Raw genomic sequence first — 21,712 nt, forward strand, 5'->3', positions numbered from 1 at the left:
GGCACAGAGCAGCTGTGGCTGCTCCATCCCTGGCAGTGCCCAAGGCCAGGCTGGAGCAGCCTGGGACAGAGGGAGGTGGCCCTGCCATGGCAGGGTGGCACTGGATGGGCTTTTAAGTCCCTTCCCACCCAAAGCCTTCTGGAATTCTCTGATCTTTGTAAGAGGAAGGTGATGATTTCTGTTCCTAGCAAAGGCTCTCTGCATTTTACTGAGCATTGCACTACAATGAAATGCTTGTTTAATAACTCACCTGATGGCACAGATCCCTTCCAGCAGCACTCCAACAAATTACATTTGTTTGAAATTACAAGCTCTGCTGGGAGTTTTTGCCAGCTGCCACAAGAGAAAGTCTCTTGGAATTCAGCAAGTCTGCCTCCTTTAGAATAATAACTTTGGAGTAGAGGAATAGTAACATTGTCCACTTGCAAGAGATGCTACTCTGCCAGCATTGTAGCCTTTGCTAAAACCTCCTAAATTAAATTGTCTGCTAGCATTTCCATTAGAAAACGTAATTTCCAAGCTTTTATTGCTCTGCCATAAAATTCTCCAGGTGCTAAAATTGAGTATGGACGGTTCTATCCATGGAGATAAAATTCCAGGAGGCAAAGTTGCTTTGAGAAAGAGGACAGAAGGCTAAAGCCTCTCCTCTCCTGCACTCAAAGTCATCCAAAAACCACAGCTGAGACCTCAGACACGTAGGCAAGGCAGGAGGAGAGTGAGGACAGTCAGATCCGTGGTTACCCAAGCAGATCCCAGTCCTTGGAGAGGCTCAACCCCCACCTGGACACAGCCCTGAGCTGTTCCACCTTGCACACAGAACCCCTTGTGCCTCTTGCTTGTTGGTAGTCAGCCCACAAGTTTGTCCTTCAGCTTTTGTAACTCGGTTATTTTTCATTCATCTGTCCCCTTTGTTTCAGAGGGCACCAGCCCCGAATACAAATGAGGGGAGAGCTAGCAGTGATTAGAGATAATGTGCTAAAGCTGGGGCTGAAAAATTTGTTAGAAAATAGGTTAATAAAGTGCCATGGAGCACCTGTGCTGCTGTGGAGCAGGCATTATGAGGAGATTATGCTAATGTGGGTATTTAGTAACAAGTCTTCTTTGGGATTACTCTCTGCTATTATCATCCTCAGCCCAGGAATTGTAATTCAAAAGGCAGCAAATGATCAAGGATTTAGGTTTTATTCTTTTTTTTTTTTTAAGTTTTGACTGCTCTTTAGCCTGCTGAATTAGAGGATGTTGCAAGGAATCTTTTAAACACTTTTCAAATGTTCTTTAAGAGAAAGAAGTGGACTGGGCAGGGATGGGAAAATATAAAGTGTTGAATTAAATTAATTTGTTAGTGGTGAGCAGCTGGTGGGCCTGAAGGTGCAAAGGCAGGTGAAGAGGGAAAGAAAAGAGACAAAATTTGGGAAAGGAGAAAACTGGGGGAGGTGCAAGGGTACCTCTAGGCTGAGCCATGAAATGACTTTGATCTCCTATGGTGAGACACTGGTGAGGCACCTCAAATTCTGGGGGCAGTTTTGGACCCTTCTCAAGCAGACAAACATGGAGGGGCTGGAGGGTGTCCAGGAAAGGGAATGGGCTGGAGAATCCCTGAGGAGCTGGGAAGGGGCTGGAGAATCCCTGAGGGAGCTGGGAAGGGGCTGGAGAATCCCTGAGGAGCTGGAGAATCCCTGAGGAGCTGGGCAGGGGCTGGAGAATCCCTGAGGGAGGTGGGAAGGGGCTGGAGAATCCCTGAGGGAGGTGGGAAGGGGCTGGAGAATCCCTGAGGGAGCTGGGCAGGGGCTGGAGAATCCCTGAGGAGCTGGGAAGGGGCTGAAGAATCCCTGAGGAGCTGGGAAGGGGCTGGAGAATCCCTGAGGGAGCTGGGCAGGGGCTGGAGAATCCCTGAGGAGCTGGAGAATCCCTGAGGAGCTGGGAAGGGGCTGGAGAATCCCTGAGGAGCTGGGAAGGGGCTGGAGAATCCCTGAGGAGCTGAGAAGGGGCTGGAGAATCCCTGAGGAGCTGGAAAAGGGCTCATCCTGGAGCAGAGGAGGCTCAGGGGGCCCTTGTGGCTCTGCCCAGCTCCTGCCAGGAGGGGACAGCCGGGGGGGTCGGGCTGTGCTCCAGGGAACAGGGACAGGAGCAGAGGGAACGGCCCCAGATTGCACCAGCAGAGATTTAGGTTGAATACCAAGGAAAATTTCTTTTTTTAATTCATAAATAAGAAAAAAGCTGTTTAAAACAGTGCTTTGCAAGAGGGATGGAGGGGTTGGAGGTGAGGGTGTTCAGAGAAGGCTTTGCTGGGCTGTTGGTGCCTTCCTAAACCTTTGTGGGGTTTGGGTTCTCTCTGGGGTTTCCAGGTCTGGGCTGTTGTTTCCCTCCCAAGAGAAGAGGACTCTGGCTCCCATTAGCACAGGGAATTTGTCTCCCAGAGAAGCAGAGCTCATGAAGCAGAAGCTCCTGCACATGATGATGTGCAGGAAGGCTGATTAGCTGCAATAGAGCATTCATTATCCTTCCATCTAAATTAACTAAAATGACATCATAATAGTGCCTTTTAGAACCTCACTGCAAATTCCCTCTCTTTTATCAAATTATCACCTAAACCAAAATTATTTTAAGCTTTTTCTGTGTATTCTTGTTTAGATAATCATTCTGCCATTAAGGAAGTCATTTCCTCATTCTTTTTCTTTCTTTCTTTTTTTTTTTTTGATGTTTGCTTAAGGAAAAACAGTGGGGAGGACATTCCTAGTTTGTATTGTTTCTTTTTCTGTCAGAAATTTTCCTGTCAGAAATATTTTGCATAAACACAGTACAAATCTAAGTCCTTGGGTACTGGAGCTAACTAAATAACGTGCCAAATGGCACAGGCTGTAAAAATATTTCCACTTTTTAAATATTTCTCTTTGGATTATTCCTCCAGAGCAGTGTTTCTGCAGAGGCAGCTGGATGGGTGTTACATCCTGCACCCAGCTTTCCTCTGCTCCTGAAGCTCCTGCAAATCCTTTCCAACAATGTCAGAACTGAGTGGGAGAAAACAGGGCACCAAATGTTTTTAAATATGAACAAATCAGGGCACTTGACTAATTAGGAGGGAGAAGGGCAGAATAAAAAGTGACTGAACCTGAGAAAGGGCTAAAAAAAAAAGAGTTGTTTGGCACAGTGACTCCTGTTCCATTTATAAATCAAATCCCTCTGTCCCTCCTTCATTTGCAGTTGCCACTGGAAGTCAGGGTTTGATGTATGTTCCCACCTCCTGGAGGCACTGAGGTTGTTTGGAGGGAAAAAAAGACCTTTTGGAAAACTACAGAACCCAACCATTAATTTTTGCTCTGTTTGGTGAAGCAATCTCAGCATCCACAAACCAATTAAGCACCTCTGGGCTCAGTGAAGTGAATAATAATCAATAACAGGAAATATTCCCAGGAGTCAGGGGTTGAAACTGAAGCCAATTCATGAACCAGCAGCACACTCCTGTGTGGATGAACTCTGGAGTGAGAGCCACAAAGGGGAGAAATCACTGGAGAAATGAGAGCTGCCTGAGGCAGGGCGAGGTGAATGGACCCAAGCAGGTCACTGAGGTTTGGTCACCTGGGTTTCGTTTGGTTTTTTGAGAATTTTTGCTTTTTATGGCCTGTGTTTCCAAACTGACCTTTGCCATGGTTTCTCCATCTCCTTTTCCCTGGCTTCTCTCACCTGAGCTCCCAGCCATACTTTCATGTCATGTTCAAAAGGTGGTGGGCAATTCTCTGTTCCTGCTGGATCATGGAGATGTGGTCAGGAAATGCATAAACAGGGAGCAAATGCCAAAAAATCCTGGTGACAGAGAAGAGGTTTTGGGGACACCTTAAAACCTCTCTCAGGACCTCCAAGAGAGATGGAGAGAGACTGGGGACAAGGGAGAAAAAAGGGGAAATGGCTTTTAGCTGAAAGTGGGTGGATTTAGATGGGATATTGGGAAGGAATTGTTCCCTGGCAGGGTGGGCAGGCCCTGGCACAGGGTGCCCAGAGCAGCTGGGGCTGCCCCTGGATCCCTGGCAGTGCCCAAGGCCAGGCTGGAGCAGCCTGGGGCAGTGGGAGGTGTCCCTGCCATGGGTAGGGTGTGGATGGATGGGATTTAAGGTCCCTTCCAACCAAAATGATTCTGATTCTGCTCTGTGGAAGGTCTCTAAACACAGAATAAGAGGGCAGTCCCTGCCTTAGAGGATCAAACTACAGCAGAAATCTCTGGATGCCCTTGGAGCCATCCCCACCCCCCTTCCCCAGAGCTCACACAAAAACCTCCTCTGTCCAGGCTGTTGATTTTGTTCTTTGGTAGATTTTTATGCCCTTCTTTCTTCCACATATCCTGAAGTGACTTCCTTCTGTAATCATATTCCTCCTATTCCAATCACATCATAGAAAATGTTAATTTCCTGCTTTTAATTGGGTTGATAAAGTCTTTTGTCTCACAAATCTTTCCCAGTACATTCCGGTTAGGTTTTGTTGTCTTACATGGCAGCAGAGTCCATTGTGTTGAGTTCCAGGCTCTGAACTTCTCCCTTTTTCAAAGTTTAACTTCTGTGCCTCTTCCTGACATGGATAATAAATTCTTTTGTTCATTGAAACTGAATTTCAAGAAGAGCACTTCTTTTTATGCACACGCAACTGGGAGCCAATCTTGGTTATTAATTACAGTGAGATAAGGGCTGGCACTGCAAGGGACGCTCTCCAGCTGAGAGTTTGGATTATTTATCCCTTGGCCCAGTGATGTCCAAGTCCACCTTTTATCCTTGAGGGTGTTCCAGCAGCCAGTTCCTTTCTTCTCCAGTACAGAACTGTTGCTTTTGGGTTAATTCCACTCATTCTGAAGAGCCTCTTCTTGCCTCTTCTTCTCCAACTTTTGACAGTGAAGTTACTGAAAATTGTCAGGACCTGCTTTGGAGGAGGAGGAGGAGGAGGAAGATTTAACTAACACCTGGAATGATAAAATATTTCAGCTTCCTCTTTCATTTTTTATTTGGGCATAAACCTGAACCATTTTTATATTCATGAGCTGCAGCAGCTTCCCAGGTGATAACAAAGCATTGCCCAGCTTCCAGCCAAGAATTCATCCTGCAGGATTTTTTCCTATGGAAATTCTCTCTTCAGAGTAGTGATCTTACAACTTGTTACTTCTTCTTGTCAATATGTTAATAAATATATTTTAAAAATTAACTTCATTAGATAAAAAACATCTTCATTTTGCTGTTTGCTCTTGGCACTAGAGGTGCTGAAATATCCTGCAAAGTGCTGTCAGGTTTGCATGACATTTGATTTGCAAATGAAGATAGACTGTAGTAATGATTGTAGTTGTGGGAGTAGGAGTAGTAGTAGAAGAAGAATAATAATAATAATAATAATAATAATAATAATAATAATAATAATAATAATAATAATAATAATAATAATAATAGTGATGATGTTCTGTTGACTGTCACTGGGATTTCTCCACTGACCTATGTAGGAAGTGTTTTATCCAGTCACAGAAAGATTGATCAAATCAAAAATAAATTGGAATTTCAGTAATTCAGAAATCAACATTAAGTCGCTCCATCTCTTCTTTGGGATGTTCCTTTATGGAAAATTGGAGGAATTCCTGGCTTCCTGAGCCCCCCTGATGCCCAGGGGTTGTTTAATTCCAGCTCCAGTTGAACATGTTCCGTGCTCTGCTCCTTTTCCAGTGGCAAACACAGCAGAATTTGTATTATTTATTCTTTGTTGGTATTCCCTGGAATTAATATAAGGGAAAAATGAGAGTTACAATTTAAAGGAAAATAATGGTATCTGGAGTAATGAGATTGTGCCAAAGCTTAATTAGATGGAGCAGATTGAATACATTGCAGTGATGTCTGAAGGCAGCATCATTAAGCTGGAGGCTCAGTCCTGCCTGAGTTGGAACCAGTTTTATGTCCATGAGGAAGCAGCCTGGGATGGCTCTGCACCACGTTAAATTGTTCATTTTGGGGGAGGATTTACAGATCTCCTGGTATTTCCAGCTAACAAAAGCACAAGGCAGAGCAGGGCTAAGGAGGGGATAAAGTGGTGATTCTCTGATCACACAGATGAGCTCGATTTCAATCTTAGTTTGTGCTACAGCTCAGTAATTGAATCACAGATCTCCAATCCATATATTTTGGAGCAGTGCAGGGTGTTCATTTGTGTGCTGGATTCAGCTCATTTATAAAATCTCTTAATGAAGTGCTTGACCAAACACTGACAAAGACACTGAGGGGCTGAAATTCCTCCTTGGCTGTGCTGGGTGCAAGTGCAGAGATGTCTCTGTCATCTCAGTTTTAAATAACAATAATATAAAACACACCTGTATATGTGTATATACTTGATTTTTATGTATATTTGCTTATGTCTTAAAAATACTTTCATATTTTAATTATTTTTCTCATTTTCTTTCTAAATTTAATTTTAGTTTTCCCATTTAGATCCTTTCTTTCTCCTCCATAATTCTCCTGTGGGGGTGATCTGACCTTACACTACAGATGCATCCCAGTGGCATCAAATTTTCCCCTTTATTAATTTATTTCAATATATAAATAAATAAACTCTCTTAGCATCCTGATAAATTTATGTACATATTGAAATATTTATGAATGTGTGTACATATTGATATCTTTATATAAATACATCAATATGTTCATAAATAATCACTTGGCAACATATTGCCCATATATAAATATTTAAATATTTATAAATAATGTCTGTTTCCATCATGTTGGATTATCTGGAGGCTTCTTTTCTCTTGGATACCAAACTTCAGCTAAATCCTAATTTTTTTTCAGGAGAAATGGCTACGTATCTGTAATTCAGTCTAAACCCTATCTAGCTTGTTTGTTTGAAATAATTCTGCCTTTTTTTATTTTTAATTGACCAGCCTGAAGGAAAATAATATTTTTATTTGCAGTAGTGAACTTTCTTTTTCAGTATTGGTTTTGGGGGTGGGGAAAAAACAAATCCAGAACATGTCAGGAGGGTTTTTCAGCATTTTTGGGGACTCTGAGGAGACACAAATCTCTCCCCCAGCCCTCTCCAAGGAGCAGCTCGTTTGTCTGGGCATTAGCTGGCAGCTGCACAGCATAAATTTGGAGTTTGCAGGGGGAATCTCATGTTTGTTTTGAAAATGGAGATCAGGCTACCAAGGAATAATCAGTTTCTTTTTCAGCACCATGAATATGTAGTGCCCTACTTCTCCTGTGCCATTTGGTTTTCTCTTTCAAGCTTGTCAGGCCAACTCCTTTTGCAATTTAAGAGATGTTTGAGAAACTCTAGAAGTGTTTTACAAACTCTATAAGCTACAGTGGGTACTGAATTAGCATTTTGGAAATAGAGCAGTGAACAATGTTCTACAGACTGTCCCTCCCCAGCATTTCTGTGGTGCCATAAGTGGAATTTTTTTTGCTTCATGTTTTTCTTGACCTTAAAGTTAAAATACAACCAGTTGCACGTCTGGCTTAGACACAACGCTGTAACTTTAAAACTTTATGTCTCTATAGTGCTAATAAACTGCATTTTTAATGATCTCTTGATTGTGAAAAGATATTTTAAAGACAAGTGATTTTATCCCAAACACTCCCTCTGTTTCTGCATATGCTAATTTCCTTGATTAATTTGGAGAACATCTGCATAGAATTCTGTACACTTACCAGTGGTGAGATCACTCTGCTTTTCAAGTATCAGCCTCGAATTTCACTTTCCAGACAGACTCAGATTTTGTGTCTAATTGGGATGCCAAATATACAAAGGTACCCCAGAAGTGTGTAATTATGTAATTTTCTCTTGATCTTTCAGAGTCTTCCTGCGAGCAATTAATCAGTATGCAGATATGCTAAACAAAAAATTCCTTGATCAAGCCAACTTTGAGTTACAGGTAAGAAAAACCTCCCAGTTTGAATGGAATAAATGATATTAATGTGATCAGTTTCTGCTCTGTGTGGTTTTGGGGGTCATTCCTGGTTTATTCATGGCTGTGAGCCCCAGTTAGCCCAGTAAATCATTCCAGGCTCAGCAGGTGTTGTGATCCACTCCTGACTTGTGGGTCTTGTCACAGAATCACAGAATCACAGCAGGGTTTGGCTTGGGGTTCTGCCTGAATCATCAAAACACAAAGAATTGGCATTTGGAGCTGGGAAATATTTGTTGGAAACATAAAGGCAACGAGGAGCTGTATTAAGAATTTATCAAGAAACACCATCTCTGTGGTGTCTGCTCTTTTCTCCTTTAAATATTTATGTGCATAATTTAGAGACTTTTAAGTTGTTTTGTAGGTGTGTAGAGAAACATTTCAGAGAATTAATGGAATTTCTTCTTGTCATTTTGGGGGCTTTCAGCTCTGGAACAACTATTTCCACCTGGCTGTTGCTTTTCTCACACAAGAATCTTTACAACTGGAGAATTTTTCAAGTGCTAAAAGAACAAAAATCCTTAACAAGTAAGTCCTGCTCGTCATCTAAATCATGGCCAAGAACTCGAGGTCTAATGCCATAATTTCAGTTTAATTTCTTTGCTAATTCTATTCAAATTGAGATGCAATCAGGGGATAATGAAAGGTTGGGTTGAAAAACATGAATCAAGTGTTGTGTGTGTTTCTGCCCTGGCATGGAGATGTGAATTTCACCATTCATTAGGGATGAGTTCAGTGTTTGCTGCTGCAGGATGCTCAGAAAGTCAAGATTCTCATGTTCACATGTTATAAAACTGCATTTTGAAAGCACTTCAGCTTTGTGCTTCTTCTAATCTCATTTTATGTCTGCTCTGTCTTGTTCATCCCTGCCTTTGTTGAGAGGGAATTTTGGTGCTCCAGCCTTTTCCACTGGGGGATCCTTTTCCATCCCTGAGGGATGGGGTGGGGTGGGTGCAGCCATTTCCAGCTTCTGAGGGATCATTCCCTGCCTCCAGCCACCCCACTGCCAGGCAGAGTCCCCCAGCAAAGGAAAGCTGTCAGAAGGGGGGAAAGCCTGGAAATGAGAGTGGAACACAAAGATTCTGTTTAAAGAGAATGATTAAGGGTGGAAAACCTCTAAGGTCATGGAGTCCAAGGCCACCAGTGCTCCAGGTCCCCCAGTGCAACATCCTTAGTCCCTCCAGGGGTGGGAAACTCCACCTCCACTACCAATTCCAATGCCTGACCACCCTCTGAGTGAGGAAGTTTTCCCAGCTCTCCATTTTACCTCCCCTGGCACAACTTGAGGCTGTTTTCCCCTTCTCCTGTTGATATTTCTCCTGCCTTTTATTGGTGTTCCACAGTAGTGACCTTATCACTGCTTAACTAACCACCAAGCTCTGAGAAGAGCCAGTGTTGTGGTTCCAGACAGAGTGTGTGGATTCTTTTTGTGTTTGGGAAGAGCAGCTGGAAAAGCCAGGTGTTCCCACAGCCAGTGAGGTCACAAAAATGGGGAATTTCCAGGCTGTGATTCCCTGAGCAAGCACAGCTCAGGCTTCTGGTGTGTACATTAAATAAAATGTATCTGTATAGAGATAGAAAATGCATTTTCTATCCCTTCAGCTTCCCAATCCAGGCCTTTCTATCTATTATTATGATAAGAGAAATCCCAGGGGGAGTGGGGACAGTTCAGCACTGCTGCAGTGGTTTGGTTTAAAGGCTTTTTGCTCATGTGGCTTTTGGGTTTTGACCAGAAAATTCAGGAAGGGCTCCACATCCCATCCCTTTTTATGGGAGCCAAGTTTTCCCTGCAAACTCCACCACTCCTTCTGAGTTTTGAGGTGTTTCCTTTGGAAGCTCTGCTCTACCTGAGCCTTAAAAGAGAATTTTAAAGCACTTTAGGATCTGCTCTTCCTGGGACTCGTGGGGCTTCCTTGATGAAACAGGAATATTTACAAGTTCAGTGGAAAAGTGGTGTCAAGCAGAGCTCAGGGTTTGGGGTTTGTGCTATAAATACCATAAATAACATTATAGATAAAAGGTTTTTTAAGGAAACTGAGCTGGTGTTGCAGAGCCAGGTGTATTTTATTTGAGCTGGTATTGTAAAGGCAGGTATATTTGATTTAGGATATTGAGATGGTGTTGCAGGTAAATTTTATTTAATTAAATTTAGAATCCCTTTGCTCTCTCTGCCCAGTGTTAATGAGCACCTGTGAGGGCATTTTAGTCCAGCTCACACTCCTGACCTGAACAAAGAGCCAAAAGCTGAGCTGGAAATTGCTGTCAGATGCATTTGTGGGCTGATAATTCCTCTTTGTCAGGATGGGAACCACAGGCACAAATTTTCTTGGAGTGATTTTTATAATAAACAGAGCAGTTTATCTCACTGAAGGAATTCAAGGAATCAACAGGCATTTCTCACTGCTAATATAAGTAAATAAATTAAGTCGTTTGAAGTGGTTGCTTAATAAAGTTTGCAAAATTGTAAATCTTTGTTTATAATGAATTTGCAGATTGTTATTTTCAGTTTAATCAGGTTTTGGAGACAGGAATCAAGACAAAAATTCGAGATTCAATAAATGCATGGTCTGGAGGCACTTGCATTGCTGTGTGAAGGCACTTCTGTGTCAAAAGGGATGTAATTAATCAGTTAATTCAATATCACACTCACCCATCTTTTTAAGTACATATTTCAATTAAAACGTCAAATATTTAATAATTAAAATTTAATTATTGTAATTTGTAGGTTTTGCTAAACATTGCATTTAAGCATTAGATAATAGCAGATTCTTAATGATGCCGAGGATTCCCTTTAATCCGTGTTAATGACTGGGTGTCTCACTGTTATCCCCCAGAAATCCTACAAGTTGCCAGATATTACAGTTTGGCTCATCTTGTTATTGAAGTAATGATCTTTAACTTGCAGATATTCCATGCAACAAATGCATCCTTGGAGCTCGTCAGGGTTCTGATCCCATCCTTCATGAAGGCATTGGGATGATTTCCACTCGTTAAAGCTTTCCTGTGGAGAGGGAGAGGAGTGGAAATGACCCTGGTGGGACATGGGAGGTGTTGGTGCACCAGCTTTAGGGTGGGTGGGCTCCCACCTCTGCCTGGGACCATGGAATGTTGGAATTGCTGAGGCTGGAAACCTTTTTTCCCCAAATTTTGATGTTGACAGAAGGATTGCTGAGCTGGTGGGGGTAGCCAGGTCACCTCAGTAGTGTGGGTCCCATTTGAGAACCTGTTCTGGAGTTTCTTCCCTTTTTGAAGGCTGAGAATGTGATTTGGAAATGAGATTTATCTGCTTGATGGTCTTGGATTGGTTTTGTTTTAATGCTGGTTTTCATTTCCTTTCCAAGGTACGGGGACATGAGGAGGCAGATTGGGTTTGAGATCAGGGACATGTGGTACAACCTGGGTAAGTATCCTGAGCATGTGTTCCCTTCTGTGCTCCCCCAAAACCATTTAGAGGGATATTCCTGGAAAAATTCAGTGCCTGGTTGGATGGGAATTGGAGCAACCTGCTCTAGGGAAGGTGTCCCTGCCCATGGAATGAGATGGTCTTTGGTGTCCCTTCCAACCCTAACCATCCCCTGATTCTCTGAAATGAATTTGCTTTCTCTTGAAACAAAAGTATGCCTGCAGAGAGCTTTTAGAAATCAGGTGATTTAAGAAATCAAGCCACCTCTGCACATTTAATTCACCATCTGGGTAGGCACATCACTCTTGTTAATATTTATTTGCCTGTGTTTTTTGTGGGTTTCAGCCTCTTTTGAACACAAAGCCATTGCTACGGTGCTACCTATTCAATGGGGATTTTTTTCCCTTAAAAATATCTATATACACACATATTTCTATTTACTCACTTGAGGATGCAGTACCTGGAACTGTAGCAAAATGCACATGTCCAAGGGTTCTCAATACCTCAGCCTGGAATTCTGCTTAAACTCTGCTTTCCAGCCTCAGTGTCTCAGGAAAGCCTGGAAAGTTGGAGCTCCCTGGAGCTCGTGTGTAGGTGAGGCAGTTCTGCCTCTCTCCAGCCTGGGCTGCTCCCTGGGTATAATTTGCCTGTACAGGGATTGAATTTCATGAGAAACTCAGTATTTACTGCGACCTGAGTGTACTCGTCTGTCAGATTTCATTTTCCTGAGCTTAACAGCACAGACACTTCAGCTCTTCTGAGTTTTATCAAAACTTCCTTAAATGATCAGAAATAAAGCGTTTGCCACTTCCCTTCTATCTCTGGCTGAGCTGTTGTTGCTGGGAGTTGAAAAACCCCAGCATTTCTAAGAGAAGAGAGTGCCAAGGGTTCATAAGTATTTGATATCACAGAATTTGCATCCTATCTGCTGGAATGATGAGAAAAGGCTTCAGAGAGCAGCTGAGTTCACTTTTATTAGAAGCATCTTCGGTGAATTAAGTGTCTGGAGAGCAGATTAGAGCTTAGTGCACGGCTGAGATGTGACTTGACAGGCAGGTAATAAAATCAGTGTCGTGCCTGCTGCTGCATCACCCAGCGTGGGCTGCTGGCAGCCTCTGGGTGAGTAATTAGCCAAATCCATCCCTCTTCCAGCCCCACAGTCATGGAGCCATGGAACTGGTAAGGTTGGAAAGGCTGGTCACTGGGAAGGTCTGAGGGCACACCCTGAGTGCTGTGCCCAGCTCTGGCCCTCAGCCTGGGAAGGACCTTGGGACACTGAGCACATCCAGAGGGGACAGCGAGGCTGGAGAGGGGCTGGGAACACAAACCCTGAGAGGAAGCCCTGGGGGAGCAGGGGGTGCTCAGCCTGGAGAAAAGGAGACTCAGGGGTGCCCCCATCACTCTCACAGCTCCTGAAAGGTGCCTGTGCTCAGCTGGGGCTGGGCTCTGTCTGCAGCAGCACTGACACAACCAGAGCACACAGGAAATACAGGTTGGATATCAGGGAAAAGTTTTTCACAGAAAGGTGATAAAGTTCTGCGATGTTCTGCCCGGGGAGGTGGTGGAGTCCCCATCCCTGGGTGTGTTTAACAAAGCCTGGATGTGGCACTGGATGCCAGGGTTCAGTTGGGGTGTTGGAGCTGGGTTGGACTCGATGGTCTTGGAGGTCTCTTCCAACCCACTGATTCTGGGAATTCTGGGAAAAGGTCGAGTCCAGCCCAGCACTGCCAAGGTCACCACTGCTCCGTGTCCCCAAGTGCCACATCCACATGGATGGTAAATCCTTCCAGGGATGGGCACTCCAAACTGCCCTGGGCACTGTGCCAGGCCTGCACAAACCTTTCCAGGAGGAATTTTCTCAATATCCACCCTGAGCCTGCCCTGGCCCAGCCTGGGGCCGTTCCCTCTGCTCCTGTCCCTGTCCCTGGAGCACAGCCCGACCCCCCCGGCTGTCCCCTCCTGGCAGGAGCTGGGCAGAGCCACAAGGGCCCCCTGAGCCTCCTCTGCTCCAGGCTGAGCCCCTGCCAGCTCCTCAGGGATTCTCCAGCCCCTGCCCAGCTCTCTCAGCTGCTCCTTTTCTCCCCTCTAATATTTCTGGCCTCCTTGGATTCTTATGGATTCTTAAACTTTTCCCAGAATTTACTGGGCTGAAGGCAGAAAGTTTGACACAGACTTTTCCATCCAGCTGCTGTTAGCTGAGGTTATTTTATCCAGGCTGGGCTTTGTGCAGTGCCTTGTGCCTTTCACTACTGCTGCTGTCACTGGCTGCTCTTTCCAGGTTATTTAGTTGCTCCAGGGTTCAGTTTCTCACCATTAACAAGGATAATAATTTCCCCTGCAGTTTTGGGAATTGATTGGCTCAAGGGGTAGTGTTTTCTTCAATATTTCTTTCTGTGCTGTCATGAAAGCCTTTTATTTTTAATGGATTTTTTATAAATGGAGATTATCCAGGTAAGATCCCTCTGTGATCTCCTCAAGCTCTAATATTTGTTATTCTCCAAGATCCATTAATGGGAACATTAATGCCAAAATCCCACATGTGGAGGGAGTGGGGAAATTGCTGCTCTTCCCAAAAAAAGCTGGGAGGAAAGGTAAATGTGAGGCAGGACCCCAGTCTAAGGCAGCCTTTGTGCTTCTCCTGAGCTGCACCTTGGTTTTCCTCTTGTCACACAGAGAGTCCATGTTAAACTCATGGATTGTGTTTCACTTGTGGCCCCTCACCAATCTCATCTGTGTCACAGCATCAATTAAGAAGGAATTCCAGCTTCTCCCTGCATGGGAATCGATTGGGGAGTGCCTGACACTTTTATCTTGGAAGTTGCACTGCATTAATCAAATTATTCATGTGTATGTTCAGAAACCAAAGCAGAAGGGAAGGGCTGGAATTCTTGAGCACAGGTTTTTTATGTCTGTGCCATTGTGCATGAGATGGGATGAAACCAAACCACCCTGACTTGTGATTTATGGATTAAGGGGTATAGAAAAGCCTCAAAAATGAATGTTTTGTCTCATCGGGTTTTGTTTCTAAATACCATGATTAACACATGATGCCTGCTGAGTTAAAATTCCCCAGCTGGGAGCAAGGCAGTCCTCCAGCCATAATGCACATTTAAAAGTATAATTTTTTTTCTGAAATTCAATAGTAAAATAAGAATTCTTAAAGTTTTCACTTGGCTGCCTGTTTCTGATGCAGGGGAGGCCTCAATAATCACACCTTCCTATTTTTATGAGCAGGAAAAAAAATAAAAGAACATTTATAGTGCAGAAGAGCACTTTAGAGGCTTTTTTTCCTTCCATACCACAACCTGAACTTTAAAATGTGTTACTTTGAGTCAGTGTTTTGTTGAAACTGGGGCTTTTTAAACCTTGCTGAGACATTAAAGCATCAAAAAAGCATCAAACAGGCCGTGGCCTGTCTTGGAGATGCAGGAACTCAAAAGCCACACACTGGAGAGGGTTTTGTGATGCAGTTTAGCAAACAGAACCTGTGCACAGGCTGCAGTGGTTGGTGGCACCCGCAGCTGCCTGGCAGAGGAATTGCAGTGACATTTCAGGTGACATCCTGGAGGGAAGGGTGGCCAGGGAAAGGCAGCTCGGAGGTGTTGGTGACGTCTGAGCCAGCTGGGGGGCGAGGGAGAAGAGGAGCTCCTCAAGGTGAAGGGGAATGGTTGCTGGTGCCCTCCTGTGAGTGCCACCATCCCTGCCAGGGCTTGACGTCACCAAAGGTGTCTTGACAGGGCCCTCGCTGTCGTTGGAGGGAAGGCCAGGGTTAAAAATAGCCCTGAACTTTGGGAGTTACATAAATAGAAGTCATTGCACATAACCCTCTCTGGATTAGTCAGGCGTGTTCCCAGCCTGCCCAGGGCACAGGGGAGGCTGCTGGCAAATTACTCACAGGGCTTTGTGGCCCAGACTGAAATGGGAAGAAGCTGGGAAATGAGAATTTCACTTTGTCCAGCAAGGAGAGCACCTTAGGTTTGGTTTGTGAGGAAGCTGGGAAATGAGAATTTCACTTTGTCCAGCAAGGAGAGCACCTTAGGTTTGGTTTGTGAGGAATCTGGGAAATGAGAATTACACTTTGTCCAGCAAGGAGAGCACCTTAGGTTTGCTTTGTGAGGAAGCTGGGAAATGAGAATTACACTTTGTCCAGCAAGGAGAGCACCTTAGGTTTGGTTTGTGAGGAAGCTGGGAAATTAGAATTTCACTTTGCCCAGCAAGGAGAGCACCTTGGGTTTGGTTTGTGAGGAATCTGGGAAATGGGAATTACACTTTGTCCAGCAAGGAGAGCACCTTGGGTTTGGTTTGTGGCAAGGTCCCTTCCTGCTGTGTGAGCACGTCCCATGGCCAGGCACAAGGTGCTGCAAGGGGAAGGTTTTGCAGGTTCCAAGGGGGCTTTTTTTGCATGTGGCTCCTAAAGCAGCTTCACAAGTTGGTTTTCAGAAGAGACTCCTCGATTTCCTCCCAGACTTGTCACATTTGGAGTCTCTGCGTGGGAGTTCCCACATTCCCTCAGGGAGGAAAAAGGTGAATTCCTTGCTGGGTTGTTTACCAGACAGGGCCAAGGATGCCCTGGGGGGCCAGGGGAGGATTGTTTCCCTTCCTGCTTTGCTCCCAGTGCTTTCTTTAGAGGCCCAGTATGTCATAGGATCACCTGTCACAGCAAACCCATCTGTGTCACTACCGATGTACTGGGACAGATGTCACCCAGGGCTCCTGCCCAGGGGCTTCCCCCAGAGCTGCAAACAGATCCTCATCTCATTGAAGATTCTAGTCTTGTGTGGATTGTTCACATCTCAGGTTCAAAAGATGTTCCTCTTCTGAGGGAATTCCTGTGCTTGAGGCAATGGAAGAGCCCTCTGTGGCACAGGGAGAAGTCACAGTGATGAACAACTTTTGTCACCGTTATTTGTTTTCTGCAGTCTCGACTCTGACACTCCTCAGGCATAGCACAGGAAATCTGTCACCTGAGAGATGCAATGGAATCATCCTTGTAGGAGACTGAGGGAAGCTTTAGGCCTCTCACTTGATATTCCTGAGCAGTCCCAGCACTGCAGCAGCACCCAAAGTCACCATTTTCCTTGGGTATTAATTTGCCCTGATCTGATTGCTAATGCTGATAGGATTCAGGAGTTTGCCAAATCAAGGGAGTTCAATTATATCTGCTAAAAAAAGAAGCGTGTTTTGGTGGTAAAGGATCTTTCTTGATTACATTTGTTGAGATTTATGTTAGTTCTGGTCAAAGTGAAACTACCAATTAAAGACTTCACTGGTTACTGTCACAGTGGTGTAGTGCAGTGGAATAAAAATGAGTTGAAATCTGTTTGTGTCCTGGACCACTGGTAACTGCAGTGGGAAGCAAGAGTTTGGGAGCTGGAGGGAACTGAGGACTGGACTCCAAAGAACCTGGTCTGAAGCACCATACTGGGCACAGGAACAGTGTGTGAACCTGGGTGTGAACATCCCTAAGAGGGCATTTGTGAGGAACATCTCCAGTTGTGTCCTGAGCTCCCAGTGGATCCCGGCCTGTTGCTGATGGAGAAATGGCTTTGTGTTTGTGTTTCTTAAACTTCTGCCTGGAGCTCTCAGGGCTGTGCTGCTCCAGGACCATGGTCCAGTGAGGTGATGGGACAGCAGCACAGGGTGCCCAGAGCAGCTCTGGCTGCCCCTGGACCACTGGGAGTGTCCAAGGCCAGGCTGGAGTCACCTGGAATAGTGGAAGGTGTCCTTGCATGGCAGGGGTGGAACTGGATGAACTTAAATGTCACTCCCAACTCCAGCCATCCTGATGATTTTTCCATGGACTTATTCAGCAGATAATTTGCAGCACACACACTCTGCATCCATTGAGCCAATAATATAAACAGTAACCTGCTCTTTTTTCCAGTATTTATTAGGCACCACGCTCCTGCTAGGCTTTAATTTCCCTTCCCTGTGTGGAGCAGAGCAGGGATGGGGGGAGGAGCAGCTTCCTCTTGGGAAGCCAAATCTGCAGTCAGGTTTTGCAGGCAGCTCAGCTCCGAGGAAAGGAGACATATTGTGGGCTGGCTGAGCTGTGCTTTCATGTCTCGAGGCTCTGTTAGGCTGCACTCGTGGTGACACTTTGATAGACTGACACCGAGAACATTTTGTTCACACAGGAGTCTAAATAAGTTAATACAAGTGATGTGCCTTTTAGCCTCCCTCCCTGCCAGCCACACATTGTGTTTTAAAATAAAACCTGGAAATCTGGGTGTGAAAATATGTCGTGGGAAATGTGGCGAGTCTCAGCTCGATGACTGATTCAACTGCTCCTCTTGATTTGGATTTAGACAATACCTCCTCTCTTGTGGTGGTAATAATAATAATAATAATAATAATAATAATAATAATAATAATAATAATAATAATAATAATAATAATAATAATAATAATAATAATAATGTGGTCAGCATCATCAAATAAATAAGAATAATAAAAAAGTGTTTCAGTAGAGCCAGGTATTAAAACATGCTTTGACATGCTCCATAAGCATATTAATACAGCTTTTACATCTTTTACCAAAGCCAGGGGTTGTTCACTCTGAAATGCATCTTTTCTCCTAAAGGTCAGCATAAAATCAAGTTCATCCCAGAAATGGTGGGGCCAATCCTGGAAATGACACTGATCCCAGAAACGGAGCTGAGGAAAGCCACCATCCCCATCTTCTTTGACATGATGCAGTGTGAGTTCCACTCCACCAGGAGCTTCCAGAGGGTAAGCACAGAGCTGCAGACATTTAAAGTCAGGAACATTTGGCTCTTCTTTGACAAAACATAAGGAGTTTTGTTATTTCTCATTTTTCTAAGGGATAATATAATTATGGATTTGCTTATTTCCTACAACTCCTCAGGGGCTGTGCAGTTTTCATCTGTTGGTTTGAAGTGGTTATTGAAGGAGAAATTTGCATGTAGTAAATGAAACCTTTGGTTATGGCACAGGAGCAAAGACAGATGTCTTAAATTGTCACTGTGACTCACACAAGGAGTTTGTTCCTGAGATAAATTGGACATAAAGAAAGCCTGATAATGTGGCAAAAGTATAACCTGTAAGGATTTATCATCTCTTCTCTCTTATAATTCTGATTTTCCTTACCATTTTATGGATTTTGAAGAGGAAAAAAGCAATCCAACACTGTCAGTGATTCTTCTTGCTCTACAGGCACTGCAAAATCTCAAATAATAATGGAGCATTTTTATTCTATTTGATTTGAACCTGCTGAGGGGAGCCCTTGAATACACACACACCATCTTTTCCTGATAGCTTCAACTTTTGAAAGACAAGTGAAGAGAGAGAAAGTTTCCTGATATCATTCATCTGACATTGATTCCCTTGAAACTTTGCCTATGGATTGAGTTTAAGACTAGTTAGGCCAGGTAGGGTTTGGACTAAGCCAGTGGAGCTCCCCACTGTGAGATTTCCTGTCAGTTCAGGGTATGACCTTGTGAATTTTGCAATAAAGCTTGATGTGTGTTGTTTGCTTTTTTCCCTCTCTATTGGCAGTTTTCTTTCTTGGATGAAAACCCTTTATCCTTTTCCATACTTTCCTTGTGAGCTGCTATGGAGAAGCAGCTCTTAATAAATCTGTAGGCAGAGTAAATGAAAATCTGCATGGAGAGACTAAAGTGAGGGAAATGGCATCAGCTTTATTGCTTTGATTTGTTTTGTGCTGGATGGTGTGTGGAGAGGTTGTGAACTGTGTTTTGGCTTCATCCAATTACTGCATAATCATTTTTTCTCATGTTTGACTCCAGTGCTACTGTAAAGATTGAAATGCTCACTGGGATGCCATTTAAACAGTTTCCTGTCAGATGCTCTCTTTTGTTGCTTGTCATTTTTTATTTGTACAATTATATAGATCATGAAAAATCCGAGGGTGACTTTATAGCTAAATTTATGGCCCTCAATTTTCCTGACAGAAGGAAACCAGCTTTGTGTGGAATAGTTGGCTGATTTTAATAAATGAATGTCTTAAATATTTCACTTAGGGAGGTTTTTTTGCCTTTCAAGAAAAATGTCTTATCCTTAAGTCAGAGATGTCTGGGGTTGTACTTGACAAAGTATTTCCTGTGGCAGTGTAGCTTCTTTATGGATGTAACATTGACAGGACAGGTGCAGAGGAAAAAAAAAAATCCCTTTTCCATGTGTTTGGAGGAACCAGCCACATCCTACAAGGAATAATCAATCTCTCCATTGATCATGCTCTTCTGAGTTTGCTGAGTATCTCAGGTTGGCCTTTGGGGAATGAAGATCACAGGCTTGGCAAAAGCAGAGGGTTGGAGGAAAGTCTGGGCTGGATGGGACCTCTGGAATTAATCTGGGCATTAGGTTGGGTTGCCTGGGACCTCCTGAAGCTCCATTTGGAGTATCTCCAGGGAGGGTTGTTTGAGCATTTCTCTGGGTGAGCTATTCCAGTGTTTATTCCTGGCCTTTGGAAGGTGTCCTTGCCTGTGGCAGGGGCTTTGGGATGATACAAATCCCTTCCAACCCCAGCCATCCCAGGATTCTGTGATTCAGACTTGCTGCTTTTATTTCCTGATGGAATTCCCTTGGGTCAGCTTGTGCCTGTTTCTGCTTCCATCTCCTCTCTCAGCACCTTTCAGGTGTTGGAATGTTTGAGCTGGATTTTCTCTGGGCTGAGCAAACCCAATTCCTTCAACCACTGCAGGTTCTGCAGCACTCTGCCCTCCTTTAGACCATCTCCAGCTTGCCAGGGTCTCTCTCAGCTGGTGGATCAGAGCCAGACATGGAATTCCAGCCATGGTCCAACAAGTGCAGTAGTCCTGTTGCTGCTCTGGCCATGCACTTGCTGCTGCAATCCAGGACACATTTAGGCTCCATTCTAGGGGGACACTTTTTTCATGTTCACCTTGGTAAATTGTTTTTTTCCAGTCACTTTCTTGCCCTTTGTATACCTGGAAAAACCTTCCATGAGATCCTGATCTGTGGTTTCCTCAGGAACTGAAGTAGGGATGCCTGGTCTGTAGATTCCTCACTCATTTTTTTTGTCTCTTTTGTGTTGAAGTGATAGAAATAGATAAATATATATATATTTTTTTAATATTACCAGTACCTAGGCAAGCTTTGATGCTTAATGGGTCGATGTAATGTGCTGCTTTATATCCTTTAGATGCAAGTACCAATTATCCTTGTCCAGCACTGCTTCCAGAGAGAACTTCCAAATGGCATGGCTGGCTGCTGCTAAACTAATCTGCCAGAAATCCAATTATCTAACCTTATTAGTCACATCAACAAGGGTTTAGGTTGGCTCCACTTCTCCAGCAGATGTAGCAACCTCATGATTTGTGGGGGAGGAGCTGCAGTTTTTTGCAGGCCTCCGATGCTGTGATGGTTTGTGTGATAAACAGGCAGCTTTCCCTGTGGTGGTTTTCATTTCAGGAGGATTTGGGTTTGCCTGCTAAAACCTGGAGCAGACAGCAGAGTTGGTTTTTATTTCTTCTCCCAGTGTATTTAGAGACAGAACAAGATAAATACCCCTTGTTTTTACAGAACTGTGTTAAGGCTGACTGAATTAAAAGCTGGAGGTGCCCATTTTGTCCTCTCCCTCTGAAGGTGCTTTGAAGCCTTTCTAAGACTTCAAAGTAGCCAGTACCTCAAAGCAGGAATCCCATCCTAAAAACAGTGTGGGACTGAAGCTTCCCTGTGGAAGGAACCACCTCCTCCTCCTCCCCTTGGCTTCTCCCTTGGCCGGTTTCAGGAGCAGAGCCTCCAGATCAAAGGGAATTTGTCAGAGCCTCAGAGTGATGAAAGAGAATTGGTTTGATTGTTCAGAGCCTGCCCAGGTGAGTGGGCTGGATCCCGTGGTGCCAACAGGAGGGGAGAGTTCAGGTGGAACAGCCCCTCAGCTGGAATGTGGAATCTGGAGCGTGGAGAGCTCCTGGTGTTGATGCCTGCTGCTCCCAGCTATGGCTTCATTCCTCATTTCCTACCAGCACTCTTGGCATAAATTTTAACTCACCTTTTCTGGACCTGTGTCACTGCTGATGCCACATTCTGCTTGTTTGGAGTTGAGCCTATTTCTGACATTTAACAATAAATCTCAGTACCCCCAAACAGTCACACCAGCATTGTGAGTTTCACGTGTTGGTTATTGGTGAATTTCAGCTGGATTTAATTCCCCCTAGGCAGAAGTTACCCTCAGTTCATCAGAATCTCTCTTGGCTTTCAGAACCTATAATCCTTATTAAGTTTTTTTGCCCCCTGAGCCCTGGGTTAACCTCCCTTTCCCTGTGCTGTGCATTTGCAGACAGGACACAAGTAAATGACTCTTCCAGTTCCTTCACAGGATCCCACTGAACATTGAAATCCAAATAACTAATCCCTCACAGAGGATTGGTTTCAATAGGAATATTTTT

The 21,712-nt window shown here is 44.2% G+C and overlaps 1 protein-coding gene across 2 annotated transcripts in view; it reads left to right on the top strand.

Annotated features, from left to right (window-relative positions):
* The window catches only part of DOCK1 (dedicator of cytokinesis 1), a 271,299-nt gene that overhangs the window by 184,145 nt on the left and 65,442 nt on the right, over nucleotides 1-21,712 (top strand). For both annotated transcript variants that reach the window (XM_050976529.1, XM_050976530.1), the window contains exons 30-33: nucleotides 7,807-7,885; nucleotides 8,346-8,446; nucleotides 11,260-11,318; nucleotides 17,905-18,053. In XM_050976529.1, the coding sequence (XP_050832486.1) occupies nucleotides 7,807-7,885; nucleotides 8,346-8,446; nucleotides 11,260-11,318; nucleotides 17,905-18,053 (388 nt within the window). The remainder of the gene's footprint in view (nucleotides 1-7,806; nucleotides 7,886-8,345; nucleotides 8,447-11,259; nucleotides 11,319-17,904; nucleotides 18,054-21,712) is intronic.

The sequence above is a fragment of the Serinus canaria genome, chromosome 6 (assembly GCF_022539315.1).
Source record: "Serinus canaria isolate serCan28SL12 chromosome 6, serCan2020, whole genome shotgun sequence".
NCBI classification, from domain to species: Eukaryota; Metazoa; Chordata; class Aves; order Passeriformes; family Fringillidae; genus Serinus; species Serinus canaria.